The sequence below is a fragment of the Hylobates moloch genome, unplaced genomic scaffold (assembly GCF_009828535.3).
Source record: "Hylobates moloch isolate HMO894 unplaced genomic scaffold, HMol_V3 SCAFFOLD_2, whole genome shotgun sequence".
NCBI lineage: Eukaryota > Metazoa > Chordata > Mammalia > Primates > Hylobatidae > Hylobates > Hylobates moloch.
In genome coordinates this window covers 154,187,270-154,199,458 of record NW_026652277.1, presented here as the reverse complement: position 1 = coordinate 154,199,458, position 12,189 = coordinate 154,187,270, and the positions used below count along the sequence as shown (strand labels likewise).

At 38.8% G+C, this 12,189-nt stretch overlaps 1 protein-coding gene across 6 annotated transcripts in view; it reads left to right on the top strand.

The window, feature by feature from the left end:
• The window catches only part of MAP7 (microtubule associated protein 7), a 212,207-nt gene that overhangs the window by 138,314 nt on the left and 61,704 nt on the right, over positions 1-12,189 (top strand). For all 6 annotated transcript variants that reach the window (XM_032159912.2, XM_032159903.2, XM_032159860.2 and 3 more), the window contains exon 3: positions 3,404-3,481. In XM_032159912.2, the coding sequence (XP_032015803.1) occupies positions 3,404-3,481 (78 nt within the window). The remainder of the gene's footprint in view (positions 1-3,403; positions 3,482-12,189) is intronic.

The window sequence follows — 12,189 nt, the reverse complement described above, 5'->3', positions numbered from 1 at the left end:
ACATTCAAAAGGCACTTCACAGGGGGAAGCATTACATTGCATAATCGGGCATTGCCTCATTACTGCAGGAGCACCGGTTATTACTATGACTTGGGGCTGTTAGGGTTGGTGTAGGTTGTCAGGGGTGGCATGTGTCCCATATGTTATTAACGCCTTCTTTTCAAAATTTTGTATAACATTTGGCATGTACTTAAAAGTAAGCTAGACATGTCACATACTTAATATTGAAATATTGTCCAACAGAATTTGTCAGTGGAATTTTAAAAGTAATTAAACTGTCTATTTTACAGACTTTCCATAATGAGCTCATATGGCTTTTACAAAGTTGATTTTCAACTTTTATAATTAAATAAAAGTTTTTATGAGGCTGGGTGTGGTAGTTTATGCCTGTAATCCCAGCACTATGGGAGGCTGAGGCAGGAGGATTGCTTGAAGTCAGGAGTTCAAGACCAGGCTTAGCAACATAGTGAGAGCCCATCTTTACAAAAAAATTTTTTTTAATTAGCTGAGGTCGGGCATGGTGGCTCATGCTTGTAATCCTAGCACTTTGGGAGGCTGATGGATCATCTGAGGTCAGGAGTTTGAGACCAGCCAAGCCAGAAAACTCTATCTCAAAAAAAAAAAAAAAAAAATTAGCTGATTGTGGTTGTGCACACCTGTAGTCTCAGCTACTTGGGAGGCTAAGGTAAGAGGATGGCTTGAGCCAGGGAGGTTGAGGCTGCAGTGAGCCATGATCGTACCACTGCACTCCAGCCTGGGTGGCAGAGCAAGATCCTGTTTAAAAAAAAAAAAAGTTTTCATGAGTGAGTAAACCTCATATTATTTAGGGAGTATTAAAGTGATAAGTAATTGTTAAAGGTCTTTCTTTTAACTTCATCATGACTTTTATCCCGAGTTCTTTCTTTAAAATGCCATTTTACTATGGCCACCATTTTCTTTCAGCAAAACAAATGACAGCAAAAACTTCCTGTGTATGGCTCTTAATAAATTGTCTTCATGTCCACTTCCATTTTCTTCTTTCCAAATTAAACGTTTTAGGGCCAGGAGCCATATTTTCCTACATAAAAAAATATGTGGAAGTATATAAATGATTAGGAAATCTGAAAAATATTTATCATTGTGGGCTATTGAGGAGTCCATTTAACCAATTTTTAAAAACTATCCCTTAGTCTTGTTCATCATCCACACTGCCTAGTTTATGCAGGCTCCTAAGGGGTGTCTTTACTGTTTTTATTTTCTTTAAATGTACAAATTCTATAAAGTTCAACAGACATATGGCAGCCTGGGCAACATAGCAAAACCCTGTCTCTACAAAAAACACAAAAATTAGCCGGGTGTGGTGGTGCCACCTGTGGTCTCAGCTACTCAGGAGACTGAGGTGGGAGGATTCACTTGAACCCAGGAGGTCAAGGCTGCAGTAAGCTATGATCGTGCCACAGCACTCCTGCCTGGATGACACGAGACTCTGTCTCAAAAGTAAAAGATAAAGACACTTGGGATGCAGGCCTTTAAATTTGTTGCCAAAGCACTACTATTTGTCTCTACTGTATTTTCTTTTTTTTTTTTTTCTGAGACGGTGTCTCGCTCTGTCTCCCAGGCTGGAGTGCAATGGCATGCAGTCTCGGCTCAACACAACCTCCACCTTCCGGATTCAAGGGATTCTCCTGCCTCAGCCTCCTGAGTAGCTGGAACTACAGGCATGTGCCACCACACCAGCTAATTTTTGTATTTTTAATAGAGACAGGGTTTTGCCATGTTGGCCAGGCTGGTCTTGAACTCCTCACCTCAGGTGATCCACCTGCCTCGGCCTCGCAAAGTGCTGGGATTAGAGGCGTGAGCCACCGCACCCAGTTTGTCTCTACTGTATTATTATAGTAGATTCCCATTTTTAACACAAGATTCTAAAAATGTCAATGTCAATTCGTTTTTCTTTTTTTGGAGATGGAGTCTTGCTCTATTGCCCAGGCTGGAGTGCAATGGCGCAATCTTGGCTCCCTGCAATTTCCGCCTCCCAAGTTCAAGCCATTCTTCTGCCTCAGCCTCCCGAATGGCTGGGACTACAGGCGCACACTGCCATACCTGGTTAATTTTTTGTATTTTTTAGCAGAGATGGGGTTTCACCATGTTGCTCAGGCTGGTCTTGAACTCCTGAGCTCAGGCAATCCACCCGCCTCAGCCTCCCAAAGTGCTAGGATTACAGGTGTGAGCCACCGCACCCGACCTGTCAACGTCAATTCTAATGTCAATTTAGTAAAGAGAAAAACCTTTTAAGCATGATTATTATGATCATTTTTATTATTTTGTTTTTATACGGCAGCAGAGTGAGCCTGTAAACCTAGCCCTCTGCTGCAGAACCCCTCTTCTCCACCCTTCTCTCACTCAGAGTGTAATGCAAAGTCCTCACCTTAACCATGAGCCCCATCACTTACTCATCTCACTCTGTTCCAGTCCCTCAGATCTCCCTGTTGTTTCTGGAACACATTAGGTACTTGCAACCTCAGGGCCTTTGCACTTACTTTCTATGGAACATCATTATCACAGTGAGGCCTTCCTTGGGCTCCATCTAAAAATTTAAACATCCTTTTCCTGACATGTCATAATCCCCTTCATTTCTTTGTTGTCTCCTTAACATATATTCTCTGTATTTTTCTCCTTTTTTCATTTCTATGTATAGTACTTATTTATCTTGTTTGTCAAATTTTTTCCCAAGTAGAATGTAAATCCCATGAAGTCTCAGGTTTTTGTCTTTTTTTGGTGACTGCTGTCTTCAGTATACAGAACAGTGCCTAGCACATAGTAGATGTTCAGTGATTTACTGGGACATACACACTACAACACTCTACTAACAGTCATTATAATAATGTGAGATAGGTTCTATTGTATCCTCATTTTACAGGTAATAAATCAAAGTACACCTCATAGCTTGAGACTTAGAGAGGTGGGTAAGTACCTTGGCCGGCGAGTGACGGGGCAGAAACTGAATGCATGTCAGTTGGACTCGAGCACTTCACCTCTAACTGGCAAACATTTGTGCAGTATAAAGCCACTAAAGGATTCTGTTGGTCATTAAGGAACAGACTTTTCAAAGCATAAAAATAATAGAAGTTTGGTAGCTTAGGAACACAAAACATCATTTATATTGTTTGATGAAAATAGCCAAAAGGCTATAGTTATGTCATGATTTTACATAATGTTTTCAAATAGAAGAAAAATGCATAGAAGTCCTTAGAAAACTTCTAATAATTGAGTGGATCACTGTAACTCTAGTCACATGTACTTATTGTTGTAAAGTGTAGCAATATATTATTCTTCAGATTTACTGGATATTTATCAATGTGTATTTTTTCTTTTTCTTTTTTTTAATCCACTCTTCACCTCATGTTTTTTTAAATCTCACTTTCAGACCCTCCGCCTGTGTTACGTGTTGATGACCGGCAGCGGCTGGCCCGGGAGCGACGTGAGGAACGGGAGAAACAGCTAGGTACCCCAGGCCCTGTGTCCATGGCCCTGATTTGAATGGATGTCACTATAATACTGTGGTCTCTTGCATACCTTTATGAATTTTGCAGATGGATTATGAAGCAGAATTTAGTATGTGATGATAAATATAAACATAGGGATAAGTTTTAAGTGACAATAAACTCTAGCCTCAGGATTAAGGTCATCCTTTTTTGCAATCACAGTTTAATGTGGCACTGGAGGGAAAGTATATATGAGTGGAGTGATGGTACAACTTACATTTTACTACCGAGAAAATGCAAGGACAGTAAACATATGGTTCTTTTTTACATGAAAAGTTATGAGATTATACACTACCAGGGCACTTAACTGCCTTCTCTATTAAAATAATGCCGCCGTTGAACTTATAGACAGGTGCTACCAGGCTGCTGCCAGGAAAAGCATGTGCTGAGGTGTCTGATTTTTCTCTTATTACCTAAGGCCCTTGTGAGGTTAGCAACTGCAATATTTGTCATATAATCACTGGAACCTGGATCACAGGACTATCTTAGCAGGAAGCTGAGACTAGAGCACTTAGAGATTGTACAGTCATTGTCTTCTAGAACACTGGGCAAGGAAGCAGGTGCCAACCCCTCCTTTGCTTAGATGTCCATTTATGTAAATTTGCTGAAACAGGATACTCTCTTGAAATATACCTGAATGATGTACCTTGAAAAGATTAAATGCCTGATCAGCATGTGTGTGTGCAGAGTGCCTGGGTATTCTAAAACTAGACTGACAGGGTATCAAAATTTTCCCAGGAGATGACCTGTAACTTCTTAAAGTTGTTCTGCATTTTGTAAGAGTTAATGTTTCAACTGGGGACTCTGCCCCTATATCTCATCCCTTTATTATTATTATTCCAAAGCCCAAATTTGTGAAATGTAGTGGAAGCTGGTTTTCAAAAGTCTTTTGCTATGGTTTACATTCTTTCAACTCAGACTTGTTTCTGTCCCTTGCCATAATGGCCATATGAGGTCATTTCTTTTGTTTCTGAGGTTTTTTAGGCACAGATTTCATTTGCTTACTGGCAGTGAACATGCTCTGCTGTTTTTCTGTGCCTAGAGTTTCCTCCCTGGCTTGACGGGTTCCCTGCAGGCAGGTAGGTTCTTGGGGAGCAAGCTGTCTGTGGTCACCAGGGCTCTCCCTTCCTCCTGTGAATATGCTTATTGCTCCCTACTAAGGTTGCTTTGACAAGCAAACCAGAACTGAGAGAGGATGAAGGCAAAGCTGCTGAAACTGGAAGATGAGTAAAAATAAGAAACTGACTACAGTTTTAGGGTGGCTGTTATTTACACTCTGTTTTCAAGTCCATGCATATGTCCTTTTCCCCCTCTACCCCATCAGGTCTCACACTTGGAGATCTCTTTAGTTATAGTGTGGATTCATACCTGCTTGAATAGAAGGAGTTCCATAGGTCGGGAGAGCATTTCTTTATGGTTTAAATCACATTGTGAATTAGCTTTTCTATACTTAACTCACACCTTTCCATTTGGGTTTCTGTATCTTACAAAACCAAGCATTAGTTTTTTGTGGAAAGCATGAATATGCTGCTGGTGAAACAAAAATGATGTTACTTATACTATAAAGGTGTAAGACTTACAGCTTTGAGCTTGCAGTTCTCCCTAAAAGTTGCCTACCTTTGTATATTGAGTGACTAGATTTTTTCTTAAGATGTAATGCCATATTTCAATTCATACTGATAACGTAGGACATGACTCATAAGTTTATATATTCAAACACTGTATGTGCCATATATTGTATTTAAAAGATGACAAAAAGATGAATAAAGGTTGACCCCAGCCCTCTAGAGCTAGGTATAGTCTAGTGGAAGGCAGATAAACAAATAGCAACTATTAACGTCACAGCGCAATGCATCCACTGTGAATGGGTATGCGCCAGGGGCATTGAGAGTGTGTAGAAGTGCCTAACCCAGCGTGGCTCTGCCAGGTGCCACCCAAGTTCCCAACTAAAGGATGAAAGGAGCCTTTCAAAGGGATAGAAGAGCAGGCATTATACAGCAATATGCAAGAACAGGTGGAAAAAAGGCATTTGCTGAGAGACCCAACATGCTTTTCAGATTATTATATGATTATATGTTACATATATTATATTTAGATGATTGTATTATTCTATTATTACAGCTTAACTTTTTTGGTGAGCCAATATATGATATACATAGTTTGTCTCTCCTCTCTCTCTCTCTTTGAAATGGGATCTTGTTATGTTGCCCAGGCTGGAGTGCAATAGCTGTTCACAGGTGTGATCACAGTGCACTACAGCCTTGACCTCCTTGGCTCCAATGATCCTCCTCAGCCTCTTTAGTAGCTGGCATTACAGACTCACGTCACCACACCTGGCATTTTTCTCTTTATTCTTACCCTTGCCATGTTAAATATCATAATTTTTAAGAATTCAATCTCATTTCTTTTTTCAATTGTCAGTCATAATTTTAAGGAAAATATATCCATTCTAATTTTTTTCTTTGCATTAATTTTATTTTCTTTACATTTTAGAGCAGTGCCTTTTTGCCTATTTTTTTTTTTCCATTTAAACCATCATAGTTGGAACTAAGTCTTGAGAGGCTCCCTTCAATCTTCATAAATACAGGAGTGAGGATATATGCAAATATACATGCATATATTATATACAGTTGTAAAAGAGCCGTTTAAAAATCTAATTTCAGCTGTGCCTTAGAGTATTTGAGGATGATTTCTAAAAAATCTTCAGTACCAAAAAAAGTCAAAGGGCACACCTGATCAACTGTCTATAAACTGTGCTTTATAGAAGCTATAACAGTGGTGGAAATTTTTTTTAAAAGAAAAAAGTTTAAAAGCAGACACTTAATATTAAGGAAATCTTTGGACTGTGCTTAATTTGAAAAAAAAAAAAAAAAACAGTTGGTAATGTCAACTCTTACCAACTTTCAAACTTTAAAGTTTTCAAGTTAAAAAAAATCGGACACCATTCCACAAACGCTGGCAAAGTAAAGTTTAAAATGAATAGCCAGTGAGATTGGTTATTTACTGTTGGGTCTAGGTTGAAATTAACATTGAAATCATTAAAGATTGTTTTAATCCACGTATTTTAAAAAGCAAGGTAGAGAGAGGGAGAATAAAGGTCTGATTATTTTGTTCTTGGTGGTATGGCATGTTTGTACTATTTTGCAAACAGGAAGGACTTATTAATAACTTTCTGTGGGTTAAATCTCTGAGTCATGCTTTGATGCTTTTATAGTAGGATTATGTCATGTGGCCTGCTTTTTCTGCATTATCCTTCAATTTTTCACAAAATCAGGCATAATTCTTCACGTGTGAGATTATTCTGTCGTTGGGCGCTTGTACTCTGAAAGCTTTATTTTTCTTCCTTAAAAGCTTTATACGTAGAAAAGTCTCTAACCACCCTATTCCATCTGATTCTATCCCCTCAAACTCTCTCTCTTGACTTCTGCATCTTTTTCACTATCTCTCTTCTAAGCTTTAATTTTGTGTTTTCCAGGGGTGGGGTGGGGAATCTCATTTGTTCTCACAGGTTCACTCTCCTTTTTAAATATGGATTCCACATTTCCAGCTACTCGTAAGGCAGTAGATGCCTGCCTGTTTCCCGAAACTCTACTTCTATACAACTAAATTGTTCATTTTCTTTCACTCCAAGACTGACTCATCCTGGTAATTTCTGTGTCCCAATTAATTGCACCAAATGTTTGGTTTTTTTTGGCCCTAAGACATTATTTATTTCAGTCATTTTTGATGCTTCTGCTAGAGACCCTAGGTTCTTTCTGACTAGCAGCTTAGCTATTAGATCTTTTGCAGAATAAAACATTCTCTCTTCCTTGGCTGGCCCAATACTGTCCACTGACTGGTCTCCATCCTGGCATATTGGGCCACTTGTAGCTACCCAGTGGTCAGTCTGGACTCAGCCTAGTTCTCTAACTGGAGCTTCAACTATCTACTATCAGCTAGCCCAGTAGATAGGTAGAAGTTGACATACTCTTAATCCTGAATCCATTTAGTCAGAAATCTAGCAGACTCTTATTTCAGGTAAGAGTCTATGCCATTATATCGGCTGCCTCTGCCATTATCCTAGTTTGGGCTAATACATTTACTGCCCTGTTGTTCTTTATACTCCTAGCACTGTATCACAATTAATATCAGTCCTTCTCTTTTAAAGTCTTCCTAGGAAATCTCCTTTTAGAAATTTATCATCCTTTCACTATATACTATATCTTGCATAACTATCACATTTTAGTTCACATTCTACTGCTGTTTTATACACTACTGAATTTTTATCTATTTAGATTTTCTATCTCTGGTTGTATGTATGTCAAGCTTCCAAAGAATATGACTGCGGTCTCTAATTCTTTGTATCCCAACACATGGCACAGTGCTAAGTGTAAAACACATAATAAATATTTGGTTATTTTGCTTACTCTACAATCTTCAGTGAAATAATAGCAATAATGATAAACAGTATTTATTGAAGCACTAACTATGGGCCAGGCAGTGTTCTAAACACTTCACTATGTATAATCCCATTTAGTAACAAATTAGCAAAGTGGTTGTACTTTTTATTGTGTGGGCCTGCCATAATTGGCAATGTAAGTTATTTAATAGAATATCACTTACTTTATTTTAAAAATACATCGTGATGAGTTAGCCAAAGGAAGTAACTGAGAGGATCTCAGAAAAATTGAATCGTGAATACAACCTTTTGTTTTTCTGCCCTATTACCCTTTTGTTGTTGTTGTTGTTGTTGTTTTGTTTGTTTTTGTTTTTGTTTTATACAGTCTTGCTCTGTCACTTAGGCAGGAGTGCAGTGGCATGATCTCAGCTCACTGCAACCTCCACCTTCCAGGTTCAAGCAATTCTCGTGCCTCAGCCTCCTGAGTAGCTGGGATTACAGGCAAGTGCTACCACGCCCAGCTAATTTTTATATTTTTAGTAGAGATGGGATTTTGCCACGTGAGGCTGGTCTGATTTTCCTGGCCTCAAGGGATTTGCTCGCCTTGACCTCCCAAAGTCCTGGGATTACAGACGTGAGCCACCACACCCAGCCCCATTAGCTTTTTAAGCATGATTTTAGTATGTACAGGATCACCATAGTCCGTGTTAAAATTCTTCCACTAGTGGTGATGCTGTTAAGTAGAGAGAGATCCTTGTGCTTTAGTTTATGGGTGATAGAGTTTTCAGAAGTTTTAGGTGTTGGACAGGTATCCAGTTGTCATGGAGAAAGAGTTATTCTCCTTCCTGATAGAAGTATTCATAAGATTCATAGGTGCTATGTTGACTCCCATTTGACAGTGGTTAAAATGTAAGTGTTGGAGCAGATTCTGAGATCTGCTTTGAGAAAACTTTATGGCATTGATCAGTCACTATCCTTTGAGTCCATTAAGAGTAATTCTGTCTTTATGAATTTAGAATCAATCCTGGTTACTGATTTCTCTTCAGAAGCCATTACTAGAACCAGAGTATGTAGAATTTATGCAACAATATAAATTTTTTATTCAGAGAGCTTAAAATAAAACTAACCCCTTCCCTTTTAAGCTATTTTGTGTGATTTTATGTATTCATTCAATAATATTTAAAGCATAGATAGTATTGAGCCAGGGATGCTGGAGTATTGAAGTGAAAAGAATAAATTTCCTAACCTCCTGGAATTTATATTCCAAGAAGGGAGTAAGATAATAAAAAATCAAACAAGATTACCTAGCATCTTAGCTGAAATTTCCCACATATCCCATAACCAATCCATCAGCAAATACTCTTTGCTGTACCCTCAAAACATAGCCAGGAAGTAACTACTTCTCACAACCACCACTGCTGCCACCTTGGCCCAAGACAGCTAGATCTTTCACCCGAATTCTGCAATAGGCTCCCAACCGGTGTCCTCATTTCCTCCTCCTCCCACAGAGTCTGTTAACACAGCAGCCAGAGTGACCCAGTTGCAGTATGGCCTGCCAGGCCTGCCTCAGCTCCAGACCTTCCAAGTCTTTACATTTGACTCAGAGTAGAAGTCAGAACCCTTACCATGGCTCAGCCCTGCTACCTGCTAATGTCCTCTCCTTTGCCCTCTCCTCCAGCCATGCTGGTTCCTTCCTGTTTCTTAAACACAACAGCCAAATGCACTCCACCTAGAGTGTTTTTCCTAAGAAATCCACATAGTTCATTCCCTCTCCTCCTTCAGGTTTCGTTTAAATGCCACCTTCTCAGCGAGGCCTTCCCCTACCATGTTACTCAAATTTTCAGCTCCCTCAAACCAGACCTTTATTTTTCTCCCTAGCTCTGTCAACATCTAAGCAAGTAGATATTTTACTTATTTGTTGATTATCTGTTGGCCCCCTGCCCTAGAACATAAGCTCTGGAAGAGAAGGGATTTATGTCTTTTTTTCATTTCTGTAGCTTAGTATCTAGAACAGCTTGGCACGTAATCAGTGTCCAACAACTGTTTGTTTAATGTTAAGTGGAGATGAATGCAGGAGGTATTGCATATTAGTTAAAACGTTACTAAAGTATCATGTAATACCTGCCCTTATGATAGTTCAGTCAAACAGGTATTAAATTCTTACTAGTAATCATTTTCTCAGGTGAACAAGAATACAGAGATAATCTATTAGGATAGTCCTTAAATTTTCCTATGGATCTATCCTATTATCTATGGATAATCTATTAGGATATGCCTTAAATTTTCCTCTTCATATATTATAAAACTGATAGTTCTACAATATGTCGACAAGAAAGTTCAAGAGACTATTTAAGGACTGTGTAGCACACAAACAGTACTCTACGCTTGGGCAGACACAGAGCTTCCCTTTTTCAAGATAGTAACAAGTAAGTTTGGAGTATTGATTGTGTTTAAGTTTTGTTTAAGTGCCTTGGAACATACTAGGCACTCAGTAAACATGTAATTATTTAGTCTTTTTCTGAAACCAAAATTTTTATATGAATAGAGTCAAATTCCTAATTGGGACTTTGGGGGATTCTATAAAATCATGAAAGAGAATGTATGATGGACTGACATAGCTCCTGAAGAAAAATGTCAACTTACAAATCTATAATTTCATTCATATTGAGTTTTGTAGCTAAGTTCAAAGCTAAGATATATCATAATGCAATATTTTAGAAAGAATAAGACAATATAAAGAGAGTTTTAACCTTTGAACAAACTTTGGTTAAATTGTGTGTGGGGGCTTTTTTTTTCCTAGATAATTTCATTGGGCTTTCTTTGCCTTCTATTCATAGCTTTCTTGCTGTGCTTCTTTTTTTCTCTCTCTCATCTCAGTGTGTTGTCAACTTGGTGAGTGAAGGCAGTACTAATAAGAGTGTGGTCAAGAGATAAATGGTCATTTCAACCTGGTTTAGAATGTTCATCCCAAAAATGCCGATAGCAAGTTAGTAATAATTGGTAAATAATAATGTTGTACTCCTGGTTAGAGTTGGGAGTAAAACTCCCCCTGATTTCATACTTCACATTATTTGATTCAGATGGCTGTTGGTTTTAACAAGAGACTTTCCTCTTTAGAGACTGTCCGGGAAAAAAAGGGGTCAGAGGAGGCTTTAGGGAAGTAATCTTTCTAATTCAAGTATCTAATGGATAAACTTCGGCATATCTGTCACCAGTCTCAGCATCTGCATCTCCTAAAATTGTCACTTAGTGATTATAGTGTACAAAAGCTCGTGAGGCTGTCGGGCAGGTTATTAACAGCTGAGGGACCTAAATGCATCTTAATGGGATGAATATGGACGTTAGCACATACCAGAGCAGCTGTATCATGAGTCAGGCTCAGGACTGAAAAGAATAAATGCTGCTTGCTGCATGGATTAGGTAAGCAGAAGCTGAAGCCTGAACATAAAATGAGTCATTGTGACAAAGCAGCCATTATTTTTATCTCCCCAAATTACTTGCCTTTAAGAGTGAAGATAAAAAGATCTTAAAACCTGAAAGGTAAGGGGTCTTGTAAACAGATGACGGTAGAGGCTAAGAGTGGCACTGGAAGATCAGGGCCTTCACATTTGGATGCCCAGATCTTTCTTGCTAGTATAGAGAAGGAGCTGTGGTCTTTGGAAAGTGTTCCAATTCATGCCTTTTAGCATAATGGCTCATTGTTTGCTTCTAGAGTCAGACAATCCAGAGTTTGAATGCCAACTTCATCACTTATTTGTTGTGAGACATCGGGCAGGTTACTTCACTCCTCTGTATCTCAGACTTCTCATAATAAAATAAGTTTAATAGCAGTGTCTGCCTCATAGAGTGGCTGCAAAGACAATGCCTATAAATCACTTGCGTCAGCATGAAGCAAGAGCTGACGACATCTCACCATGATGATGATGGTGATAAAGATGAGGATGGCAGGTCATATGATTCCACAAATACTGACTTAGATTCCTGGAATTAGAGAAGCCTAAGGCCTAGCAGAGAGAGGTGGGGGATGTCTGTGCCTCCTCATCCATTAGGGTGGGGCTAAGTAGGACAGCCCCAGGTGAAGAGAATGGCTACATTCTTTGAGGAGTGAAAGCACTTGGGGTTAAGACAGTAACAGAAGGATTCCAAGGACAACCATTGCCCTGTTTAGCAAAACTCCATTATTTTAGTGAAGGCTAACATTCCTTTAAGCCTAGCCCTGAGATAGTAAGTCCTTTCTTTTTTTTTTTAATTTATTTTTTTATTTTGTTTTATTTTATTTTTATTTTTTAT